The 27,067-nt window shown below is 40.1% G+C and overlaps 3 protein-coding genes across 4 annotated transcripts; all 3 read left to right on the forward strand.

The window, feature by feature from the left end:
* Nucleotides 1–3,417: 3,417 nt before the first annotated feature.
* On the forward strand, nt 3,418–11,070 carry LOC124267257. Of its 2 annotated transcripts, none has more exons than XM_046702168.1 (6): nt 3,418–3,468; nt 5,033–5,260; nt 5,635–5,662; nt 7,840–8,034; nt 10,367–10,488; nt 10,799–11,070. In XM_046702168.1, exons 2-6 carry the CDS (start codon nt 5,222–5,224, stop codon nt 10,919–10,921), a joined length of 507 nt encoding a protein of 168 aa, XP_046558124.1. In that variant the 5' UTR covers nt 3,418–3,468; nt 5,033–5,221; the 3' UTR covers nt 10,922–11,070. The 2 variants fall into 2 exon arrangements, with proteins under 2 accessions (XP_046558124.1, XP_046558125.1); XM_046702169.1 differs by lacking the exon at nt 3,418–3,468 and adding an exon at nt 3,655–3,676.
* Nucleotides 11,071–14,037: 2,967 nt separating this feature from the next.
* LOC124267259 (baculoviral IAP repeat-containing protein 2-like) lies at nt 14,038–17,055 on the forward strand. Its single transcript, XM_046702171.1, has 2 exons — nt 14,038–14,942; nt 16,293–17,055. Exons 1-2 carry the CDS (start codon nt 14,224–14,226, stop codon nt 16,858–16,860), a joined length of 1,287 nt encoding a protein of 428 aa, XP_046558127.1. The 5' UTR covers nt 14,038–14,223; the 3' UTR covers nt 16,861–17,055.
* Nucleotides 17,056–19,073: 2,018 nt separating this feature from the next.
* On the forward strand, nt 19,074–21,099 carry LOC124267258 (baculoviral IAP repeat-containing protein 3-like). Its single transcript, XM_046702170.1, has 2 exons — nt 19,074–19,860; nt 20,350–21,099. The coding sequence occupies exons 1-2, from the start codon at nt 19,139–19,141 to the stop codon at nt 20,915–20,917; spliced, it is 1,290 nt and encodes a 429-aa protein (XP_046558126.1). The 5' UTR covers nt 19,074–19,138; the 3' UTR covers nt 20,918–21,099.
* Nucleotides 21,100–27,067: the final 5,968 nt, after the last annotated feature.

Consider the following 27,067-nt stretch of genomic DNA (forward strand, 5'->3'; position numbering starts at 1 on the left):
AAACTGTTACGATTGTGAAAAAGTGTCCAACGAAATCGTGTGTGTTTGATCCGATACCTACATGGCTCTTAAAACTGGGTATAAGTAACATTGCACCTGCTCTAACTAAGATTGTCAACCAATCTATGTCTGGAGGTGAATTTTCTTAGTCTTCTCAGGGAAGCTTTGGTCACGCCAATTTTAAAGAAAACAAGTCTAGATTCGAATATCTTAAAGAATTACCGGCCCGTATCGAATCTACCCTTCCTCTCCAAGTTGATTGAACGTGTTGTGGCATCTCGCCTGCAGCATCGCCTGAAGCTCAACAACCTAAGGGAACCCATGCAATCTGCCTACAAACGTGGCCACAGCACGGAATCCGCTCTGCTCCGTGTACAGAACGACCTTCTCAGTGAAGTCGACTCCAAAGGCGAAGCAGTCCTGGTTCTTCTAGACCTATATGCGACCTTTGATACCATCGACCATGGTATCCTCCTCTCCCTGCTTGAATCGCGCATTGGCATCCGAGGTAGAGCTCTAGCTTGGTTTAAGTCCTACCTCACGGACCGATACCAGGCTGTGATTATACATGGCTCCAAATCAAGCCGTCGTCATCTGGAGTACGGAGTTCCTCAAGGTTCAGTCCTTGGACCTCTGTTGTTCACCATATACACTCTGCCAGTTGGAGATATCGCTAGGAGGCACAGTCTATCATTTCATCTGTACTCAGATCATACTCAGATTTATCTTGGATTTAGACCCCTTGTTCCCTCTTCAACCGCAGATGCTTTTCAATCAATCTCAACATGTATTGAGGATATTCGACACTGGATGGCTGAAAAATACTTGAAACTTAATGATGATAAGACAGAACTTCTCATCATCAGCTCCAGAAATATGATTCCTCGGTTACAAAGCCCAGGTCAACAATCGGGAACTGTTTGGTCCAACGAAGTGAAAAAGCTAGGAATCTTGGCGTTCGTTAGTTATGGACGAACACACTGACGCTGTATGCAAAACCGCATACTTTCATCTTCGTAACATCGGGCAAATTCGGCGGTATATCGGCACTGAGGCAACAAAGACTCTAATCCATGCATTCGTTACCTCACGCCTGGACTACTGCAATTCCTTGCTATATGGTTCCAGTCAACAGTGCTTGGCCAAGCTACAACGAATTCAGAATTCGGCAGCTAGACTTATTAGTGGAACTAACAAGCATGAATATATCACACCAATCTTGCAACACCTTCACTGGATTCCAGTTCAGTACCGCATTGAGTACAAGCTTCTCATGTTTGTGTTCAAAGCCATAACTCATCTAGCTCCATCATATCTTAAGGACCGTATCCACAAGTATGAACCAGCCAGATCGTTGAGGTCTTCAGCAACACTTCAACTGACAGTTCCTAGGACGCGGACAGTTCAATTTGGTGACAGGAGTTTCATCAAGGCGGGTCCCACTCTGTGGAATAAGCTTCCGCAGAACTTTCAGACAATCACAGACTTTGAGAATTTTAAGCGAGAGATTAAGACCCTTTTATTCCAACGAGCCTATGGCCTGCGCCTCTGAGCAATTATTGCATTCAGTCACATTACAAATCTATTCAATTACGTGGTGCCGTTCACATTTCATTCATTAGAGCCGACTAACGGGATCGGATGGTCAGACTTGCTGATTTGGTTGACATGTCATCGTATCCCAATTGCGACGATCGATGCTGATGATGTTGATCACACTGAATTATCTGGTCCAGACTCGATTATTTATTTGAGTGCGGCTTTAAACAAACAAACCTGCGAGGAATATCATCAAACTATACGTTCTTTTCATCCAGTTTCCCAGTAGAATGCCAGCCTCAGTGCGCTGCTCAAAAGTCCTCCCAACAAAGTAAAAGGTACGGATAAGCTATGTCCAGTGCTGGGCCTGATATTCCAAGTAATGTACCTGGAAAGTAGATGAGCACAATACAACCATATTTATCTTTGTGAGACAGTGTGTTGGGTTTTGAACAGTTTTTCCATTTGCATGAAGACGTGTCAGCTTAATGTGGGAAAAAATACGCTTTCATTGTTTTGTGGAACCCAGGATTATACTTGTTTACAAACAACATCATACAGCTGTAATATTGCTGAAATACATATGTGCTCATGATACAGCCACAATTGTACACTCGACTCTAGTTTTAGCAGAGATCTCTTATGGATGTGGAGAGGGTTTTGTCACTTCTATTGGTAAGGAGCTGACAAATCAAGAATGATAATCAGGGAGGATAACTTTCTGCCACACATGACATGCAATTATAGATTTTAGAAGTATTCTATCAATATCACGTCAGGAGGCACCAGAAATGGTCTTCACACATTGTAAACGTAATGCAAAGTTAACACACTTGCAACACGATACTGATATCCATATGAGGCATTACCATATGTTCAACATTTATGCTTAATATGAATGAATGAATGAATGAATGAGTTAATGAATATGTTTTGACTTTCAGACATAACCGTTCTTGTAAAACCATTTGAACTCAACAAATATTTGACAAGTGAACCATCCTTCTCAACACAGGAAGTTCCTGGCGCTTCACAAGGCCAATATGGTTGCCAGAGAACAAGGAACGGATTGTCACCAAGACTTCCTTTACGATCAGCAAAGGCTGTGTGAGACCGATACTGAGCTGGGACTTTAATAAAGAACACAGTTTGTTTCCGAAAAGAACCCGCTGCGTGAAGTCCTCAGCTAGCGCCCTGTCGTTGTATTGTTGGAATATTCCTTTGGTTGCAACTGTCTTACCTGCTTCTTGTTTTGTTGGAAATGGAATAGACATATTTGTGACCCGGAACGTGAACATTCCTGGTGTCACGTATAATGATCTTCTCTGCCGTATAATGATCTTCTCTGTCGTATAATGATCTTCTCTGCCGTTGTACAAAGCAAACCTAGCGCTAAGACTGTCAATGTTAAAATAATGGAGTTTCTATCATCCCTATGTACAACGGCATGCTTGATATTTTCATTGGGCTATGATAACATTTCAGTTAACAAACATCGCATGATAAAAGTCCTTGTAACTCTAATCCACATTGATTAAATTACAGTTCACGATCCAAGCAAAGCGTGAAAAAATTATTAATGTTTGCATATCCTCCATTCATATCATTTAATTTAATTAGTAATATCTTTACACTTCACAGATAAAAGGCAACGTTTATTCAAAGAATCATCAATTTGTTTGATAAACAACATGTGTGTCCTGAAATACTAGAAGGAATAATACATAATGAGATATCCCATGTTGGAACCTATCCATGATTCTCCAATCATATCGTGTTTGTCGTGCACGCTCTATTTGTAGCTATACATACCTGACCATGCTTCCAGTCCACACGACTAATTAATATATGAGGAGTCCATATCTGTTTCTCTATATGATCATAGTGAATATTTCAATATCAGACATTTGGCAGTTGCTGAAGTGTAAGGTAGGAGCTAATGTCGAGATGGTGTAATGAACATGTTTGCACACTGTCAGAAGTTTTGATATATGTTTTGTAAATAGATAAGTTTTTATTATTGGTTTTAATCGTAGTATTTTTGTTCTTTTAATTTCGGCTAAACTATCCTACAATCGCCAGCGGCTGAAGGGATTGTGTAAATCCAGCTAGGCTCCATGCAGGTAGCGAAAGTAATGTAAGTCCCCATGGTTCCTAGTATGGTGATCTACCTTCAGATGCTGGCGATCTATAGCCCGTGTTTTATATTGTATTGTCTTCTTTAATTACACTGTTTTAGTTTTACCTGCTAGTTTTATGTTCATATCTGTGATACTCTAGTATTTTTACTGTCCATCGTCGACAGGTTTAACTCTCCACAATGTTTTCATTTTTTGAATTATATAAATTGTTTTCGTCACGATATGGCTGAGATATTGCCGATGTGACGTTAAATATTAACTCACTCACTCACTATGAGAATTTTTTGTTACTTAATGCCACGTTTAGCAACATCTATCGATCTGTAAATAATCTAGTCTGGACGAGAAAGCCCATGATGGACATCATTTTTAGCCTGTGTTAACCAAGTCAGCGATCCCGAATAGCTGAATCCGTTGGGCCCTTCCTAACCCGTATGTTAACGGGTACTATCAGACGTATTATTTATTCGTCTTGGTATTCTTGACGTACTAGACAGTTATACCAAATTGATGCAAATGTGCGCATAAAACAGACAATATTTTCAGCATTTTCATGTGGAGACGTTGCCTCTTGTCTCAATTTGTTTTGATATTTTTTATTTGTGAAGAGGTGGCACCCATGTGAATGTGCCACTAAATGTCGTGATGTTTTACCAGGAAACATTCAAAATACCTCTGCGACTCAATGGAATTTCAACGAAAGACCCTTGAAGATTGATGATTCGTCTTTAGCAACCATCGCTTGTAGTACAAGGCGAATAACGGGATCGGGTGGTCAGGCTCGCTGACTGGGTTGATACATGTCATCGTATCCTAATTGCGTAGATCGATGCTCATGCTGTTGATGACTTCATTGTCTAGTCCAGACTTTACAGACCGCCGCCATATGGCTGCAATATTGCTGAGTGCGGCGTACAAACTAAACTCATTCAGGCATTCTCTTAATGCTGAAGGGACCATGCAACTGACGGTTTTAACAAAGTATATTTCACCAACAGCAAGCACACAATATATTCATTATCAAAACTATGAGTGCGATGTTTTTTTGTTATTGAAATGATTCTGTCGCTTGTATTTTTTACGCAAAACTCACGTACGTTCACATCCGTGAAGATTCGGGTCAGAAGTGATCTTCTTGGTTGACACATGTCATCGTATCCCAATTGCGTAGATTGATGCTCATGCTGTTGATCGTTGAATTGCCTGGTCCGGAATTTACTGACAGCCGCCATGTAGCTGGAAAACTGCTGAGTGCGGCATTACCAATGGAACGAAAGTCGATTGTAATTTTCTTTATAAGATGATGTCACTGTCATGGTCAACGTCAACGTCAACGACAACGATACTTCCAGGTCGGCCATCTAACCAGATTGCAACGATAATGAAGACATTCAGTGCCATATGCTGCCTGTTGCCCACTTTGCTGATGGCGTCCGCGGCGGCTAACCCAGATGAGAAGTTGTACCAATTGAAGTTCCGACTGACTCCAACAGTAGGCAGGAACCAAGCGCAGGACATTGGCACCATCAAAACACTTCTTAATGATATCCCTGGCATTGACGTCCTTCATCTTTTTTAAGGTAATTGCACCCCGAAATAATTATTTCACCACTTATATTTCGTATTAAGAGCTTTTTAGAAGGAGTTGAGGTTTAATTATTTTACCCACATGGAATAAAACTAGCTATATTTCTCTTAGTCTCCCATCCCCTCTACCCCTCACCCTTCTCTTTCACACCTCATGCTGTTGATCAATGGATTGTCCAACCAACCAACCAACCAACCAACCCCCCCCCCTCTCTCTCTCTCTCTCTCTCTCTCACACACACACACACACACACACACACATACACACAGACTTTGATTTTACAATAGAAAAATCTAAGTTTAAAAGTTTAGCTTAGTATGGAAGGATCTTTCAACATTTAAACATTGTACATTATTTTACTTTCAGGAGCTAGCCAATCCCTACATCCTTGCAGGTAAGACATTGTATTGGCTTTGTGTGGTAGATGCACCGATTTTCTTGAAAAACAACGTTGATTGCTATATTCTAAGAATGGTATCTCTACCGATCCCATCCAGCATGCATTTTATGTAGATCAATCGTGTTATTCCGGGACAAGCTGAATAGCGAAGGATATCATATTGGCGTATGAACATCAGAACTGCTTCATTCAAGAACGACAATTATATTACTGAAGCGCTTGATAATAGCTGTTTTTAACAGAATTGAACCTGTTTTACACAATATTAATGATGATGATTTGTCGAAAACATATTCTAACTAATGTCAGGTGTTCACCTTCGATTTCATCATGTATATTTCTGAATATGGTTTAAGAATGGGATTTTGTTCCTGATTAGGCAATTAAAATAACATTGTAATTCAGCTTATATAAGTTCCAAAATATATCCCAAACTGAGAATTGGAGGAGGTTCCTGCAAAGCTATAGCGTACGCAGTGTCTGAACCTTGCTTTTGTGTCAATGAATATGCTGAAAACATATGAAGGACCCGAGGATCCTCAGACGTAAATATCCCCAGTGAAGTGAAATGTAGGTGAGGTGAGGTGAAATTGGGTTTAACGTCGTGCTTGAGAATATTTCGCTCATATGACGACGTGCATGCGTGTGTATGAGTATGTTCGACTGCTAGTACTAGTCCAGACTGAAGCTGGTTTTATAGTGCTAGCCCACAGAGATACCATGCCGCAGTGAAGCATGAATATCCCACTCAGACACATTATACTGACTCCGAGCCGACCAGTCCTTGTTGTACCCATTAATGCCGAGCGCCAGACAGGGACCATCAAGTACCATATTTTAACGTCTGTTGGTATGACGCGGTCGGGGATCGAACCCGCGACCTTCCGCTCTCCGGGCGGACACTCTAACCACTACACCACGGAGGCGGTCGAAGTGAAATGTAAGCCCACTGTGTAAGATTAAAGCTGATTAGTTATATATTAATATATTGTTTCGAAACTCGATGCCATTTAAAATTGCATTACCTTTAAATGTAATGCGCATGTAAAATCCTCAAACCAAGCCTACTTGCCAGCTTGTTGGAGAGTTATTATGTTAACAAACGCACGTGTGTGTATTTGAAGCTCAAGCCGTTCATGTTCCTATCCTTTAAAAACATCAAATTAGGCAACACAATTCTATTATCTACGTTCTTTGTAATGTCAAACTGACAACATATATTTTTCACGATATTTTTAACAATAACAACAAAATTCATAATCGATTTAAGTACTGTTTTTTGTTTTGTTTTCATAATAACCTCAATACGATTTCTGATTGGATGATCGTATTTTCGCATAGATAACGATAGGGGAACGAGTCTTCTTGGTTGTCACGGAAAGAGGCGAGTAGATCAGTAACAGTCATTCGGCAAAACTCGGCGTTTTCTGCTACATACCTGAAACACTCGATCTCGTTGTATGGGCCGTAACATACGTGGGACGTTTTTGAAAATAAACAGGGAATTCCGTGTTTAACAATAATTAAGTAACCTATTTGATCGGATGACAAAACTGACCGGAAACAATCAGAATTTTAATACTTTTATTGTCAGATACACCGAACGTATTTCCGAATACGGAGGCCTAGGCCGAGGTCATAATATTGAACTAAGACATTGTACCACATAGTAAATATATAATGTCAAACCCGGAGAATAATCAGATTGCACAAGGTGTAAAGGGCGCAGTATTGAAGTATCACTGAAAACAATAGAGGTAGCTCGGAGTCAGTTTAATGTGTTTGAGTGGGGTATTCATGCTTCACTGCGGCATGGTATCTCAGTGGGCTAGCACTATAAAACCAGCTTCAGTCTGGGCTAGTACAAGCAGCCGCACATACACATACACACGCATGCACGTCGTCATATGAGCGAAATATTCTCAAGCACGACGTTAAACCCAATTTCACCTCACCTTTTTTATAATGGTAGCTACGCCCCTGGATACGATGAAATGTGTCAACCAAGTCAGCGAGCCGGACCAGCCCATCCCGTTAGTCACCTCTTACGACAAGCATAGCTTACCGAAGACCACTTCTAAACCGGATCTTCACGGACATAAAAATAACTCAGCAAATAACTCTAATCTTTTCAATTTCAGTATTTTTTATTTTCAATGGTATGGTTTCAGTTGTGGACGTGGAAGATGACTGCCGGTGGCCGGCACTGACCGATGTACTGTTCAGTATGGATGACCAGTTCTCAGCTGTACCACTCTATGGCTGTGACAACTTTGCCAAGGAACTGGGTGTGGAGCTGACCGGTTTGACCAGAAACTTCGGAAACGGGACGCTGCACGTCACAGAGATGCTTTTCTACCAAGCCGGTAATCACCACCAAAACAGTTAATTGAGGCAAGTGAGGCCGCCTCAACTGTTTCATATTTAGATTTATGCATAGAGATTCAGAGTGACACAAATCTCTCCACAAGGCTGTATGGCAAAAGGGATGATTTCATCTTTACAATAGTCAACTTCCCTTTCACGTCGAGCAATAGTCCAACAGCTCCAGCCTTTGGTGTTTACATTTCACTTTCGAGGTACAATCGAGCGTGCCCTTTTTATCGGGATTTCAAAGAGCATGATGCCACTCTTGCTCAGAAGTTGTTTGCTCAACATTCAAGGCCTCAGTAAAGCTTTCAAGAAGTTCTATGTTAGACATGTGGAGGAGATTTCCAAATTTGATGCATCAGTGACAAAAATGATTCCGATGCAATTCCCTATTTTGACTTATACGCTCACCTTTTGGCTAACACCTGGTATCATCACTATTTCATAGGGATTCATAAACACATGCTCTTTCGTTGTGAATGTGGAAAGGGTTTTGCTTTTCCATTTGTTATGATATGTGTATGTAGGATATTTCGAATTAGGATGCATCAGTGACCAAAATGATGCCCCACACAATTCCCCATTTTGGTTTGTATTAAATGTTATCGTATTTGTTCCGAGTGACGCTTGCCACGCCTTTACATGTGCTTGTAGGACAGAATGCGTTCATCTTTGCATGAACACCTAGTATCATGACTACCTGATTCATATATGATCTACTTATGATAAACTGGCGGCAAAGGAAAAGTTTTTCACTTGTTAAAAACGAAATTACAAAACATAACACAGAGCTGAAACTAAATCAGTGCTCTATACAGTAAGTGATACACTTCCATGGCACAGTAGGGTTGGTTTTTAAGAAAATGCGAAAAAGTGAACAACACTTGCTTCTTTGGCTGCTGAAAGTACACGAACAGTATGAAAAAGTGTACATGATACGGGCAGCATGTGAGCCTCACACACTGACAAGAAAACACTACTGAAATCCCTGAATCTGTCACAGAAGGGAGCTGCTTAAGCCCACGTTTCTAGAACCTTTGGTTGTTCCCGCGCTGCTGTAAGTAACCTGATGCAACGATACAGACGGACCTGGCAGGCAGCAGACATGCCAAGGTCAAGAAGCCTCAGGTTAAATGAAGACCAGTACTTTGCATCTCCAGAATCTATTTCTGACAGTGCCTTCATCAGGACATCCGGTGAGTCGACAGACAGACAGGCAACCAGTGGCCGGCCCATATCATATAGAGGAAAATTGTGGACTGCACAACACCGTTGTCAGAGACTAAGATGGAATCGGATTGTATATTGTTGGCAGCGACGTGACTGGCAAAGGGTCGTCTTCACTGACGAAACCGTGTTTAGTCTGTTCAGAGCTGATGAAATACGCCATGTTGACCCCTAAAGAGGAGAACGAAAGAACGTAAGTTGGAAGGGGTGTTGGGGTCAGATCAAAACATCACTGGTCATTGCTGACCTAAACCTGACAGCGCAGCGTTTTACATGGATGACATTCTTCGTCCAATTGTCTGCCATCTTGACAATACTTACTACATTGTGTCCTTTGTGAGCATGGTAACGCCATACCCCAGCATGTTGCCGTGGTCTGCTCGGTCCCCTTGTTTCCGACAGAAAACCTCTGGGATGTCATGGATCGTCGTGTTCGGCAACGACAACATCGTCGAAGTCTGATCCAGGTCTTCAAAGAAGAATGGCGACATCGCGTCATCAGACATCTTACTTGCTCTGCGCGCTGGAGTGATTTGTAGCATGGGGTGGTCATGGACGCTATTAGTGTCACGTTGATTATTTAATTAACTATTATTTAATTGTCCATTTGGTTGAAAGCTTGTAGTTTCGTTTTCAACCCCACCTTAATTCGATGAAGTTGATAATTATCAATTACTGTATACTTGCCATTGTAAATGTTGATTTTGTGGAAATATTATGTTTTTCAAACATTTTACTTAATGCAACTATGGCGACGGTGGGGTAGCCTAGTGGTTAAAGGGTTGACTCGTCATGTTGAAGACCCGGGTTCGATTCCCCATATGGGTACAACCTGTGAAGCACATTTCTGGTTTCCTCTGCCTTGATATTGATGGAATATTGCTAAAAGCGGCGTAAAACCACACTCCCCCTTACTCATGCAACTATGGCAAAGTTTATTTCGGCCATCAGTTTATGAGTCGTACAATGAAATCAGGATTTCGGATGATAACATGTTTCACTTAAATTTACCATAGACATCGCTATGGGGTCGATTTGTGGAACAAACATGTACGTTATGAACTTGTTATGAAGTATGCTACATGTATTTCTTTACCAAAGGGCACACGACTGATGAATACATGGACATCCTGAAGGATCTGCTCACCACAACAAACAACGTGATTGGAAATAACATTGCAAAGATGACGTGTTTCAGAGTGCTGTCCGACGTGCCAATCAGGGTGAGTCGTGATACCTGGTGTCCCGTGTGTGGTACTTCTTATCAGTTGAACATAGTATGTGGTGAGAGAGATGTCAAGGATCAGAGTGATGGTTAAGATGAGAGGGATGGTTAGGGTGAGAGTGATGTTGATCGCCAAGGCGAAACTAAGGGTAAGCATGAAGGCAAGGGTGTGGTTTTGCTGAGGACAAGGGTTGTTGCTATGATTGGGGTGAGTGGTAGAATGTGGGTGAGTGAGGCTTCTAGAAACTTCCATACCTGGTCATGATACTATCAGTGGTAGTTCTAATTTGTGTTTTATCTCTTTTCAGATGATCTATTTGAGCAACGTTCATCCATCTCAAAACGAAATGTTGATAAAACAGTTCAAGGTAGCAGAAAGAGCACAGGTCACCGTCAGAGCCTACGACAACCTGAATGATTACGTTTGCTAGAAATATGAAATATGTAGACCGTAAATAGCCCAGAGACACAATACACGCGTTTCGTTTACAGCTATTTTAATATTTGCTTTGCACCACTATTAAACATAATAATGTAAAACACAATTTATCAACACGAAATAAATAAAGAGAATTTTATAACATTAGTTGACGTCGTTGCGTCTTCGCTTGAAACATCAACCTTGACCTCAGCTTAGCCAATCAGCTGGGTATTGGTCGCATTCTTATATCGCGACAGCTACGCTTCCTGAGAACAAGATCGCCGTTGCGAAATGTCCCAATGTGATGAAGTGGTGGAAAAGGACAAATGAGAGGCGATCACATTTATGATTTTGTAACTTGTGAATGGATCGTTTGTTCACGTAATTAAGTGTACATAATAATCATATAAGTAATTTTATTATAGAATTATAGAAGTGATCCTAAGCCTATCTACCGCAATCAGGCAATTCAACGTGCAGAATTGTGTCCCTTGCGGGTTCTAGGAGCCTACGATTGGAGTGCTTGTTTGTTAGCACAATACACACATGGCTACAATGTGTGAAGCCCATGATATTGCTGGAATATTGTTATAAGCGGCGTAAAGACATGCTCACTCACTTACCTAATATCTGAAATAATATACCCGATAACAGAATCGTCTGGTTAGTTTCACTGGTGTGACAGCTATTCTCTGTATAACGAGGACAGATTTACTTCCTGTGTGAGTTTCAGTTAACAAGTACAGTTTTCCTGTCTTTTATCATCTCGCATTAGGCATTATGTTCATGTTATGTTATGTTCATTAGGCATTGTGTTGCCACGCGTGTCGCTCTTAATCTGCCCATTTTAACATGGGGTGGTGGGGGTAGACGTAGCCAAATGGTTAAAGCGTTCGCTCGTCACGCCGAAGTCCCGGGTTCAATTCCCTACATGTGTAATGTGTGAAGCCCATTTTTTCTAACCCCCGCCGTGATATTGCTGGAATATTTCCAAAGCGTAAAAATATCTCTGTGAGTAAATACGAGCTGGAGAAATGCTAACATCTCATATTATACCTTTCGTATCTATATTACCACCACAGCATGATGATAGTGATGATAGCTATTGTTTATCAGCCTAACCTAGTCAACATCACTTATCACAGTTTGCATGTAAAGTATCCAATAGTCTGTCTCACAGTTCCTGCACCACGTTATTTCCCCTCCACTGAGCCCTCCCTGCAGTACTAAAGCCCGAAATGAAGTTAAGATTTCCTCAGCTTCAGGTTATGAATGTCCCAACTCAACTGATTTTCAATTTAAACGGAATTGCTTGTTCTATGAAAATAACATATATTCAGAGACTAAGCGTTAGTCTAGATATCCAAGTGTGTTAGCATCATGCAAGCCACATTATTTGGGGTTCAGTACATGCACCCGCCTACAGTGTAAGCATATCGCTGTACAAATGTATTAATCCTGAATGCGACGTTAAAATGCCCCATCTTATATGTACATATAACGTTGTCATGACTAATTATGTATAGTTTGTGTACGATGTATAATTACGTCAACACGGTGTTTATTCTGCACCGGTATGTAATTGATACTCAAAGTTCATTCATGAGACCAGTCAACAACTTGTTGTCGCCAGGCTCGCCGCTTATCTCGGGCAACCAGCGACCCATCCTGTTACGATAAAATCTCAAACACTTCCTTGTGGTTTGGCGAGCGCGAGGACAAAGAGTTATACACTTCGCTGGGGTCATGCCTGTGTGTGCAACAGTTATTTCACATTATGGACTGCAGGGCTGGTGTTGAATAATGGTGTTGTGATTCTTTCATGTAAGGACAGTGTGTGAGTGTGAGTGTGAGTGACTTAAAATTTAACGTCACAAATGACAGTGTATACTTATGAAGTCATCATGACTGTACGTTCAGACATGTACGGAATAACTGTAGGGGAATGTCTAGCCTTACGTGAAGAAAATATCGTAGCTGTCAGATGCAACAGGTTGTTGTGCAAGGCATGGCGGACATCAAGAAGGGGAATTTCTGGATTTACGTGACGAAAATATCATAGCTGTCGGATTCATATATCATCTTTATCAATATTGCAATATTCCAGCAATATCACGGCGAGGGACATAAGAAATGGATTTCACACATTGTACCCATGTGGGGAATCGAACCCGGGTGTTCAGCGTGACGAGCGAACACTTTAATCACTAGGCTAACCCACCTGCCCTGATAACCCCGCGATGATGAATGGGTTCGATTATATGAATTGTATTGACAGTATACCCTGAATAATCCGGACATCACACCTCGGACACGCCGATTTCGGAAATGATTTGGTTTCTTTTATGCATACACACAAACAGCAGCAATACGTCATTTATAAGGACATTTGTTAATATGTTGAAAAGGATCACAGTATATATCCTCCTAAACATACACATTTCTATACACAATCATTAATACATCACTGTTCTACTGCAACCATGGAAAGGAAAATGTGTAAAGAACTACACACTATTAACGAAATGTATGTACATACGACTTTACATACTTACATAGCAGATAGGATTCGGGCTTAGATGTTGCTGGTAAAACTTGCATAGCTTGAGACACATGCACGCGCACACACACGCACACACACGCTCACACACACATACATACACACACACACATACATACATACATACATACATACACACATACATACACATACATACATACATACATACATACATACATACATACATACATACATACATACATACATACATACATACATACATACATACATACATACATACATACATACATACATACATACATACATACATACATACATACATACATACATACAGACACACACATACATACATACATACATACATACATACATACGCGGCTCTGTGGTAATGCTACATGTCACGAATACCTATTTACGTCACACAGGAAAATGCGTCACTGTGTTTCAAACAGGTCACATGATACATACTGCTTCAAGGGCACCGTGGCTCGAGCATATCAGCATAAAATCAAGTCCGCTAAATTATTTGTAAAATCCCCTGTAATAATACATGTTCAAACAATGTTTAAATGCAGTTAATTTGAATGTAAAATACCAAATACTGAATTCACAGATGTCAAGGCAACAATCAATGCAAAACAACGCTTAGCCAATGACATACTTGTTTACATCACGTGACCCGTCTAGGCACGTCGACCTCGACCACATCATATGGAGATATATACAAAGCAGGACGCGGAGTAACAGTTGAAATTTTAAAAGTCTGAGTTATCCGTTGAAGAAAGAGAAATATGGCGATAGCTAACATGATGCACCGTGGTAGCCCTGCAGACAGTTTGCATAAATTGCCTTCCCGACTGGATCGTACTGACTGTTTGGACGATGATTTTGAGACGCTCGCTGAATGCACACGGGTCATGAAATATGAGAGAAATAGGCGGGAAACTTTCAAAACCTGGCCGGCGTGGAGTTGTCAAAGACTGGAGTGTTTGGCTAAAGCTGGGTTCTACTACACGAAGATCAGTGACAGAGTGCAGTGTCCATTTTGTCTCGGTGTCCTCAAGAAATGGGAGACTTGGGATGAACCAATGTCTGAGCACAGACGACATTTCCCGCATTGTAAATTCATCCAGGGTGAGGATGTTGGGAATGTGCCCATAGAAGACAATACAGGACTATTGCAGAAACAAATAGCACCTACTTGTATCGGAAGTGAAGCCACAGCTTACTTCAAAAAGGAAGTAAATCGGTTGGCATCATTTTCAAGATGGCCGCCAAATTTAACTCAAACACCTGAAGTTCTGTCTAGAGCAGGATTCTACCACGTTCCGTGTGAGGAGAAACCGGACAGAGTGAGGTGTGCCTATTGCCAGGGGAAACTGTACAACTGGAAACCTGAAGACGACCCTTGGACTGAGCACGCAAAGTGTTTCCCGTCCTGCCCCTATATAACGCTGTGTGTGGGACAACATGTCACCAAGTCAATGTTCCGGGAACATGGAGTTGTCGAGTGAGTACTACAGTTAAACTATTTAATAATTGCTGTGAGAGGCTATTGTGGCCCGGTTCGGAGGCACAGCAATTCGCTATGTAGCCAGTTGCGCACGTTCTGAATGCATTGTGATTGTGGGTTCGAACCCCGGCCGCCCTGTTTGTCAGCAGAGTTCTAATTGTTTAAGACCTGCATCAGTTTTGGCTTTTCTCACCTATCACGTTCACAAAATAATATTGAAATACTATTAAATCCAAATCACTCATAATTTCTTTTTTTTTCTTAGTACCCAGTTTGAACAGCAGTTTTATTCCTACAATGCAGTTATATATTAAAGTGCGGTGAATAAGTATTCAGTTTGGACAAGTGTATAAAAGCTATGATATTACTGCTCTAAATGTTTAAGATAATTCAGGAACATAATGCTCAACATAAGAGTGAATCAGGAAATAACTGTGATTGTCATGTTCAGTTAGCTTGGAGAATCCATAGGGCATAAAAGCCCAAAAGTAAAAATAGATAATAATAATAATAATAATAATAATAATAATAATTAGTCCATTTATATTGCGCTAAATCCACACCGACAGCATGCTCATCAGATCTGATAAAGTCAGTGAGTGAGTTTAGATTTTAAGTCACAGCATTTCAGCCATATCGTGACTATATCAAGTTATATCTTTATAATAATTATAGGTAAAGTATAAAAACCTGCCAACTAAGGACAGTAAAACAACTAGACTATCGCAGATATAAATTTTAAAACTAGTAAGTGAAGTAAACATTGCAACCATACATGACGAGACAATATAGAAACAGGACATAGATTGCCAACAACTGAAGGTAGATCACCATACTAGGGACAGATGGGATAAAGTTTGGTGTAACTTTGTCAAAAACATAGTGACTGGGTTGGCTGCTTTGAAATATAAAGTGTCAAAGCCAAAGTGTCTCGATTATTTGTCGAAACAGATTCTATCGGCATCAATGTCAGAAGAATAGTAACAAAAGTAATCTAAAAACCCGTCAATTCCAAATCCTCAGGGAGTAGAATGTTGATGTGAATCAGTGTAAAAATATATGTTTCAGTCGAAGCACGTCAGCAGACTGCGAGACACAATGTCATGAAAATCAAAGATCATAATCAAAGCAAAGTAGGAATCGATCCCACGATCATATTAGGATCCTTGTATCTCAGAGGAACTATCCAAAACCATGGAAATCATGCATATGCCTTCTCATTGTATTTTGTACTTGTAAGTGAAACATGAAATATTAACATAATGAAAGGTGACAGGATAATTTTGTCGTAATGACTTTCTCAAGTTAATTTGAATATATTTTCTATAATATTATGCTTTCATTCAGGGAGGAACACAATGCCGAAACTGGGAAAGATCAACAAAGCACTGCTCAGGAAAATATGTCCTCCCCTGAGGATAACATGACAAAACTCATGAAGTGTGAGGCGGTTCTAGCTGTGCTACAAATGGGGTTCTCCCAACATCTTGTTCGAGAGGTTTTGAAGAGCTACTGCAAATCAAGTAAAGGAAGGTACTTCTCTGCACAAGACTTGGCGGCTGATATTCTTGACATGGAAAAAGCTCTTGAGACAACCAACATCATTTCCAAAACTACTGCTTCTACAGAAAGGACACAATGTAACAGAACACAGACTTCTAAGACAGACACCAGAGGAATGTGTGGTCTGCAAAACAACTCAACATCAAACAATTCTCCTGTGTTGGAAAACATCATGGACGAGAACTCACGAATTAAGGACCGATACCTGTGTAAAATCTGTATGGAGAGCCCAGTGAGGGTGACCTTCATGCCCTGTGGTCATCTGGCCTGTTGTGGACCCTGCTCCATGGCAGTGTCCAGTTGCCCCATCTGTCGGACTCCAATACAAGGATGTGTTCGGTCTTACTTCTAGGACTATTTAGCATTTTTTGTGTTGAATACTGCAGATTTGGTCCCTGATATGAAACTTGAGTGAGTGAGGTATTAACACAATGTTCATTGTTATTTTGCTTTTTGCGACCGGTATCGATGCAGGTCATACTCTGTTGTTAAAGGTTTATGTTTACAAAAAATGTTCAGCTTTTACATAATAAACTCTTTAATAAAATATAATTTCTCGATGTTATATGTTTACACCCTATACACTCAACGTGCATATGTAAGGTACACCCAGCTGATCTCCTAGATGGTGCTGTACAACATATCACACATAATGGCATAGCAAGAGGTTACATACAGGTTGTAGGGTTTGATTACGTTAAGGTTGGTGAAGTAACTGATATACATCCTGCATGATGGCCAGTCAATAAGCAATACATCCCATAATTTTTTTCCAAGTCATTCGAATATTTTCTCCTGCAATTTACAAAATCAATTCTAATGGAAATGGCAATAGAAATGTCAGATTTCCAACTATTTCTGAATGACAAATTACTTGTTGATTTACGGATTTCTTTACATGAAAACCGTTCAGTGAATTTCTTAGACTTTGTACACATGACAAAAACACACACACACACACACACACACACACACACACACACATACCCACACGTAGTACTTCACACATTTGAGCTCCCTAGCTTACAGTGACAAGCTGGTTATGCATTGTGATTAAAGAATACAGCTCTGAAAACGGTTTCGAAAGTTATTGACTATAATATTTCCATCCAAAGTTATATAAGCAAAGCCCACTTGAGGTACATGCAAATGCTTCTTTAAACCCAAGTTCATGGTCTGGATATCACAAAGGTGTGATCAAAACGTGTAATGTACGTGTAAGAAAGAAAGTGAGCGAGTTAAAATACAAAGTTTCATCGGCATTGTGTCAGGCATATATCGACACGTAACGGAACAATGCAAAGGATTATCTTACACTATAGTCCTTCAGGACAATGCAGTGTCAGTCGGGATATTTTATAGTGAAGCGATATGAAGAGTCTATGCTGTAATTGATGTAATTTGGCCTCATGTTGAGATATATTGACTACAGTAATCTATTCACACTTTTCACGTGTATATCGCACGGACAGTTTGCTTCAACATCATATTCTTTATCTTTAGGGACAAGAAAAAAAGTGCATCATCATCATATAATTTTAAATTAAAACCCTCTTTCATGAACTTGTACTGCCAAACACCCTTACCATATCTCAGTGTCAGAATGTTGACATCTGTTTATTTTCGGAGATCTCGAAAAATGCTACATATTCCGCCTGGAAGGGGGAATATATTTCTGAGAGGGAAAATACATTCCTAATACCAAAAAGAGCAAAAAGATGTTCCTTGATATTGTTGAACCTCAGCTGTCAAGGCGAGCTGTAAATAATCAGGTCTGGCACAAACAACCAGTGATTGATATTCTGACTAACATGTAACCGTCGGGGTACCATGGCACACTATCAGCCGGAAGCCTACCGATCCAGCTAGTCGTCTCGTACGACAAGTATGTGTAAGTACCGAGTTCAACCCTGAACCCCAGTGGGTATAAAAGACACCATGTACGTACATGTGTTTCCAATACGTGCACAATTTGACACAGCAAAAAAATTAGCTAACACAACGAAATTAGCAAGCATATGAGTATATGTACCTTGTTAGGTTCTAATGTATGGCAACTGCAGCAAGTATGCACAAGCTTCACTTTCAGAATTATATTAACGCTGTCTGATCATGATGTAACATTGCTAAATACATAGTTGTACTCCTCAAACCACTTATCCTATGTTAAAATATAACAGAACATAATCGATAACATAATTTAGCAGACAAATATGTAACGGTATTGCACCTGTTGATCCTTGAAGATGAGCGACAGTTTCGCCTGTGTATCTATTTGTCTCCGAGATGCGGCATTACTATGTATCATGGTCATTGAGCAGTGAAGAGCCTATCACACATCAAATTCCGCATACCCATTACTTCTACACTTACGTCATAATATGACCACAACATATATATATATATATTTCCACAGTTTATCCAAATAAGGAGTTCATGTGTATTGAGCTTGTACGTGTTTGTATGACACAGCGATTTGTTTACAGCGGGCAGATGGTTAGGTCTAGCAGCTATCCGAGCTTTCTAGATCAGTGCGCTGTGGTCTATAAATAGGAAAGTCGTATCATATAAATTTCATTGAGCGTATCTTTACTACAACCAGTCAGACTACTACGGCTTACGTTGCAGGCATGACTATGGCTAAAGGAGTAGGCAACTTAGCTGACACTCAGTCAGGTAATATATCTACACAGCTAGAATGTGTCGACTGCATGGACGATGATTTTGAAACGCTCGCTAAATGCTCACGGGTCATGAAATATGAGAGAAATAGGCGGGAAACTTTCAAAACCTGGCCGGCGTGGAGTTGTCAAAGACCGGAGTGTTTGGCTAAAGCTGGGTTCTACTACACGAAGATCAGTGACAGAGTGCAGTGTCCATTTTGTTTCGGTGTCCTCAAGAAATGGGAGACTTGGGATGAACCAATGTCTGAGCACAGACGACATTTCCCACATTGTAAATTCATCCAGGGTGAGGATGTTGGGAATGTGCCCTTAGAAGACAATACAGGACTATTCCAGCACCCAATAGCACCGGTCTGTGTCGGAAGTGAAAACAGAGCGAACGTCGACTTTAAGAAGGCAGTAAATCGGTTGGCATCATTTTCAAGATGGCCGCCAAATTTAACTCAAACACCTGAAGTTCTGGCTAGAGCAGGATTCTACCACGTTCCGTGTGAGGAGAAACCGGACAGAGTGAGATGTGCCTATTGCCAGGGGAAACTGTATAACTGGAAACCTGAAGACGATCCTTGGATTGAGCATGCTAAGTGTTTCCCGTCCTGCCCATATGTAAAGCTGTGTATGGGACAAGATACTATTGTAGATATGCTGCATGAGCAACGAGTTGTCGAGTGAGTAATACAGTTGTATTTCATAATTTCATTTATTTAAACTCATTGTGACTAGCAAATGCTTGTAAATATGTTTCGGTATTAATGTTTGCACACATTTTAATGAGAGGAAATGAGGAGACGTAATACGAAGAAGTTGATTTTTAATATTAATTGGAAAAAGGGGATCAGACACTTCAGCAAGAAGTAGGCAGCTCCATGGGCAAGTATTGTGCTCCTTTTCTTACTGAAACGTTTCCTTGTGCATGTGGATCGTAATCTCTGCTTGGATTGTCAAAATGAAAACAAGTGAGTTTAACCAAGTTAAACTTGGTATATCAATGATCTGACAACGTTTAATAGCTGTAAAATAGCCAGTTCCTATCCACTGATTAACCTACCTGCACTACACATATGAGAAAAAAATGTAACCTTTTTTATTACTTTTTATTTATAATATGTCCAAGTAAATATTGAGTACGTTTTCTACAATATGACACTTTTATTCAGGGAGAAGAACACGCCAGAATCTCTAAAAGATCAACAAAGCTCTGCTCAGGAAAATATTTCCTCCCCTGAGGATAACATGACAGAACTCACGCGCAGTGAGGCAGTTCTAGCTGTGCTTCAGATGGGGTTCTCCCAACAACTTGTTCAAGAGGTTCTGAGGAACAATAGCAAATCAAGTAAAGGAAAGTGTTTCTCTGCACAAGAGTTGGCGACTGATATTCTTGACATGGAAAAAGCTCTTGAGACAACAAACATCAAATCCAAAACTTCTGCTTCTACAGAAAGGACACAATGTAACAGAACACAGCCTTCTAAGACAGACACCAGAGGAATGTGTGGTCTGCAAAACAACTCAACATCAAACAATTCTCCTGTGTTGGAAAACATCATGGACGAGAACTCACGAATTAAGGACCGGTACCTGTGTAAAATCTGTATGGAAAGCCCAGTGAGGGTGACCTTCATGCCCTGTGGTCATCTGGCCTGTTGTGGGCCCTGCTCCATGGCAGTGTCCAGTTGCCCCATCTGTCGGAATACAATACAAGGACGTGTTCGGACTTACTTCTAGGACTGAATAAACTCTTGCTGTTAAACACTGTTCATGATTCCGTCAGTGAAGCTCGAGTGAAATTACTTTCATTTACCACTTAATCATCACTGTCTCGTCTGTAGTGACAAGTCCAAATATACATTTATGCTATGTGTGCACAGTAAAATCGGTACCTTTCACATATGCAACCTGAAACAAAATATAGAGTTATAGTAAAAAATATTGCAGACAGCCATAAGCAAGTGAAGATCGAGGAAATACATATTTCAGAAGTGCGGATACAAGTGCGATTGCATGATAGTGATTTTGGAGGAGGCGAGAGAGTTATTCTCATTTGTATGAGGGACATAGCAGAAGTTTGACTTGGCACTATATAACTTTTTTTCATATTTTATTTTATGTGCACATAAACAGTATTTAGAATGAGGCTGTGAGTGAAGCACTGGTCAAGAGAACAGATGGACGTTTCAAGCAATTGTCCATTTTACATAATATTTACATGCCTTTACTTTTCCAGACTTTCCATGTGGAGGTTGTATATTTACATCAAGTCTCCCACTTTTTGTTTATTTGGTAGTTACTATATATATATATATATATATATATGTTTACAATGCATTTTTACTTGTTACTAATAAAGTTTTGTTAATGATATATGTTTCATTCATTTCTGACAGGCTACACTGTTAGATTTAAAACTCCCAAAAAGCAAATACCTGTTTGTTGGATTACTGATGTATATCAGTGTAATTTATAGTTACAGACTGTCGCAAATGTATAACATTATTTTTGTTAAGATTCAATCGAATTTCATAACCTTGTGTTTTGTCTGTTGTGAGGAATGTACATTTGAGTGAGTATGGTTTTACGCCGCTTTTCGCAATATTCCAGCAATATCACGACGTGGGACGCCAGAAATGGGCTTCATACATTTTACCCATGTAGGGAATCGTACCCGGATCTTCCGCCTGACGAGTGAACGCTTTAACCTCTGGGTTACCCTGCCGCCCCGAATGAACAATTGTCTAATGTAATGTGATGTGAATGTTACTATATTCTATATTTTGATGATTTTGGAGTTCATAGGTCTCAGGATACATTTATATGTATTCACAATGACAAAAGCTATATGTATTCACAATGACAAAAGCTTTAACAGGGTGGTTTATGAATTGTTTGTATTGTTCAGTAACGTGTGGTAGTAGTGCTATGAACCGTTAATTTTTATTTCGTGGATCTACGTGCCGTGAACGGCGTACTATTCTGTCTATAATGATTGAGTATGGTTTTACGCCGCTTTTAACAACATCCCAGCAATATCACAGCGGGAAACACAAGAAATGGACTTCACACATTGTACCCATGTAGGAAATCGAATTGCTTTAATCACTAGGCTACTCCACAGACCCCTTCTGCGAATAAAGGCATACTCATAGTGTTGTATGAGAGTCATGTCCCAAGCTTTCCTTTTGAGATAAATAGATATGTTTAAAATGAGTTCCATCACGCTGGTAGTTTTTACGAACCTGGGCCTCCTTTCACAAAGCACTAAGGTGATCGTAAGTAACTAGGTAACCTTAGTGCAATGTTAAAGAATGGGAGTTAAGGTTAACCTTAGTAAAGGTTGCTTCGTGAAAGAAGCTCCAGAAAGCTAAAACAAACTTGATTTTATCACTTTTGACGACTTTGTGTGGTAATTCAATTAACAACATTAAACATTTGTTACGGTCTTGCACAGATCAGTGGTTTTCTATTAGTGTGGTGGTGAAATGCAGATATGCAAAAAATACCACATAAAAAAGAAACATCCATTTTGTAACTGTTATCATACATGAACGTTATGTTATCCTTGAACGTTCCACAGAATCATTTGTCTAGATCCTTAAGTTTGCTGTACAACACTACGTGCATTATAAACTACGTGCATTATGTAATGCCATTATTTAATGCAAAAGTATAAAAATATGTTTTCTGGTGTTTTCCGTAATCACTGTTTAACTGTTGAGGATAACATCGAAATCTGTGTAATTTGACATAAGGCGTCGTGTCACGCCCTTGAAGAGATGTGGTGTCAAAAATCAGTTCAGAGATTAAGTATCGTGTGTGTCCTCTATTGATGCAGGCTTGACAGCGACGACGCAAAGACGACACTAAGCGATTGGAGAAAGCTTAGGGAATGTTGTTCTATATTTGAAATAACGCTTCTCCCAATTCTTCTACCATAAATGGTTGATTCTGGGCTTGACGCAAGAGGACCCTTCCCCCCCCACCCCAATACCATAACGAATCCGCCACCAAACTATGACGTCACGCGTAGACGGCCGATCCGAGGCAAATTTAAATAAGGTAGAAAACGTCTCCATAGAGATGGGATTGTGTTTGATGGACACCAAAATGTCTGGCCACTTCATTTTGGGCAATTCTCCAGCATAACCAAGACATGACGTACGCGCATTTTAAGTTGACATTAACGTGTGTTTTAAAACATTCAAAGGTAAGAGAATAATTAACCGTTCTTCAGTTTTCTGTATCATATGTGTGAACTTCAGGTGTAAAAACATGCAAATAGTGAGTAAGATCATTGTGCACAAAGTGCACGTGCCACGCGCGACACGTGATATCAAATCTCATGCAAATTGCTTTGCTAAATGTATGGTTTGGGTTATTTATATAACTTTTCAAATAACTTTTATTCAACAGTTTAATGTTGTGCACAGTACATCAACTCATGTATGTCTCATGTTCGCGTGTGTATCTTTAGGAAGTGTTTTCGTAGGTTCGAATCTCGGTTTCACCTGATTGTGTATACAGATCTCTGTTCGTCAGTTTATTTGTAAACGGTCAAGACCTGCTTGGTCTAACAGGCTGTGACAAAATGTACACATACAAAGCCTCTGTTTGTTGTTTTACGCCGCACTCATCAATATTCCAGCTATATGGTGGCAGTCTGTAAATAATAGAGTTTGGAACAGACAATCCACTGACCAACAGCATGACCATGAATTTACACAGATGGGATACGATGACATGAGATCACCTTATCCCGCATCTTAAGACATGCATGGGTTGCTGAAGATCAATTCTTAACGGGTGACACGACATAGCATTGTTAAACCACACAGAAGTTCACCGAGCCAGTCGCTATGAGAAACCACCTAATTGACACAATATCAACCTTTACAACATTTTCAACCGTTTGGTTGTGGTTTAACTCAAAACAACAGCTGTATGGCACCCACTGCAAGGGCAAAGGCCCCTGTTCAGTCGTAAGATGCGACAAACGTGATCAGGCGACCACACTCGCGGTGGTTGATGCATGTCACGGTATCAACGTTACGTAGATCAATGCCCTTGGTATCAGTCACTGGACTGACTGGCCGCGACTCGAATGTATACAAACCACCGTCATAACGCTGAATTATTGCTGAGTGGTGCGGTAAACAAAGAACGTATACATATATCATTTGACTGACTGACTGACTGAGTTTGGTTTTACGCCGCTTTTAGCAATATTCCAGCAACATCACGGCGGGGGGACACCAGAAATGGCTTCACACATTGTACCCATGTGGGGATTCGAACCCGGGTCTTCGGCGTGACGAGCCAACGCTTTAACCATTAGGCTACCCCACCGCCCCTATATCATTTGAAACTGACAGTGTTGATTATCGGTGACAATTCAAATTACAGTTGCATTAAATAATAATATAAACAATTCCGAAGAATATTTTTCCAGAAATACAAGTAAATGAAGCAGATCTAACCAAGGCGAAGTTTGAGTGAGTGAATGAGTGTGGTTTTACGCCGTTTTTAGCAATATTCCAGCAATATCATGGCGGGGGACACCAGATTTGGCTTCACACATTGTACCAATGTGGGGAATCGAACCCGGGTCTTCGGCGTGACGAGCGAAGCGAAGTTTGAACTGGACAAAAAACGAGCATAGTCCTTACAGAGTTACGTCCCTTCAATTTGTCATTTCATCGAGTTGAGGCATTTTTATATGAATGGTGATATCACGCCTCTTCAATCCACCTATGAAATGTGGCGAAAGACTGTTAACGCTTTTAAAACTTATTGAATTAAATGAAAAATAATTCACATGAATAAAATGTTCAATGACATTCGTTATATCAAAAGTGGTTTTTAATCACTCTGTCGGGCGCTCGGCGCTAAATGAGTATCCTGAGAGGACGATTTCTACTTGCTATTCATATCATGAAATTGAAATACACTCATATTACCATAAACACCCTTCTTGTTAATAAAGTGAAATTCTAATAGAAGTGATGTCAGAAGATGTATAAGCAACGGCTGTATAAAAGTTACAGATGAAGGAGTTTTGACAAGATTGGGGTTATCTTGACCCTTTTACATAGATTAAGCATTAAATCACATTGGATAGATATACAACACTGTTTGACTTAAAAAGTCATTGTCCCCAATACGAAAATAGAGAATATTGAATCTTTAATGTATATACTGAGAGTATAATATTTATAGACACAGTTTTCTCATCAATCAGCATAATCAAAAATACAATGCATTTCATTGTAAAATGTACTGATTGGTTATCTACAATACGCCTTTGGACAGAATTTATGATTTTAAAATATTAAAACTATGAAACCCGAAACCAGTTTTCAAGCGTACTCAGAATATACTTGTCAATATTCCTAATACCATTTGCATGACAACTTCAGATAGCAAGCTCCCATCTGTCATTAGTGTGTAAATCAGCTCTATGCAAGACGTTATCACGCACGCACGTCACATCAAGAGGGCAAAAATACACTTGACGGAAATATATTGGAAGCATGATCGTTCATTTCCACAATGTGTTTTATTGAACAAACTTTATTAATAGCAACTTCTGTAAGAACCGTCGCACTCACGAAATAAAGAAGTGATAATGCATAAAATCCATAAATTTGTTCAATATTATACGTTCCAACTTCTAAAATGTCACTCAAACAAGTTAACAGAATGTTTTTGCGTTAAATATTACCACATATTTCTTACATTCTTTGTTTCGATCTTTGCAATTGGGATACAGTGACATGCATCTGCCGAATCAGGGAGACTGACCACCCAATCCCATTTAGTCCACCGTACTGTTGCATTGTACATCTATTAACTTCACCTTGTTGATATCCCCCATGCCTTGTAAGAGGAGATACTTTACCATTTTAGAATGTCTCCCAGAACAAGCTATGTTAAGGATGTTGTTACCATTAGCATCCACTAAGGAAACATCACCTCCTCTATCCACGAGTAACTCAACCACTTTTTTACGTCCAGAGTATGCTGCTTCCATCAAAGGTGTCCTTCCATAACATCCTTTGCTGTTGATGTCCAGTTTGTTTAGTGAGAGGACATACCTTACCATGTTAAGATGTCCACCAGCACAGGCTATATGAAGGATATTAAATCCTTTTGCATTAGTTAGAGAAAGATTAGCTCCTCTGTCCACCAGTAATTCAAACACTTTTCTATGTCCATGCCATGCTGCCTTCATCAAAGGTGTCCTCCGGCAACTTTCTCTGCTGTTGATGTCTATGGTGGTTTGTGAAAAGACATTCTTTACTATTTCAGTATGTCCTCCAGAACAGGCTATATGAAGCATATTATTTTTTCTAGAATCTATTTTAGAAATATCAGCTTCTCTATCCACGAGTAAATCAAAGACTTGTTTGTTTCCCGTCAGAGCCGCTATCATCAGAGGTGTTCTCCCATATTGTCCTCTGCTGTCAACGTCCACGTTGCCCTGTGATAGGATGTACCTCACTATCACTATATCTCCACCGTAACATGACATGTGAAGAATGTTGTCACCATTATCAGCTATTAGGGAAATATTACCTCCTCTATCCACAAGTAACTCAAACACTTTTTCACGCCCAGAGTATGCAGCCTCCATCAAAGGTGTCCTTCCGTGACGTCCTCTGCTGTTGATGTCCAGCTTGCATTGTGAGAGGACATACTTTACCATTGCAAAACGTCCCCCAGAACAGGCAATATGAAGGATATTATCCCCTTCTGAATCAGTCAGAGAAACATCACTCCCTCTATCCACCAGTAATTTAAACACTTTTCTATGACCATGTTGTGCTGCCCTCATCAGAGGTGTCCTCCGGCGACTTTCTCTGCTGTTGATGTCTATGGTGG

Source organism: Haliotis rubra, unplaced genomic scaffold (assembly GCF_003918875.1).
Source record: "Haliotis rubra isolate DU_JTF1 unplaced genomic scaffold, ASM391887v1 Scf130, whole genome shotgun sequence".
NCBI classification, from domain to species: domain Eukaryota; kingdom Metazoa; phylum Mollusca; class Gastropoda; order Lepetellida; family Haliotidae; genus Haliotis; species Haliotis rubra.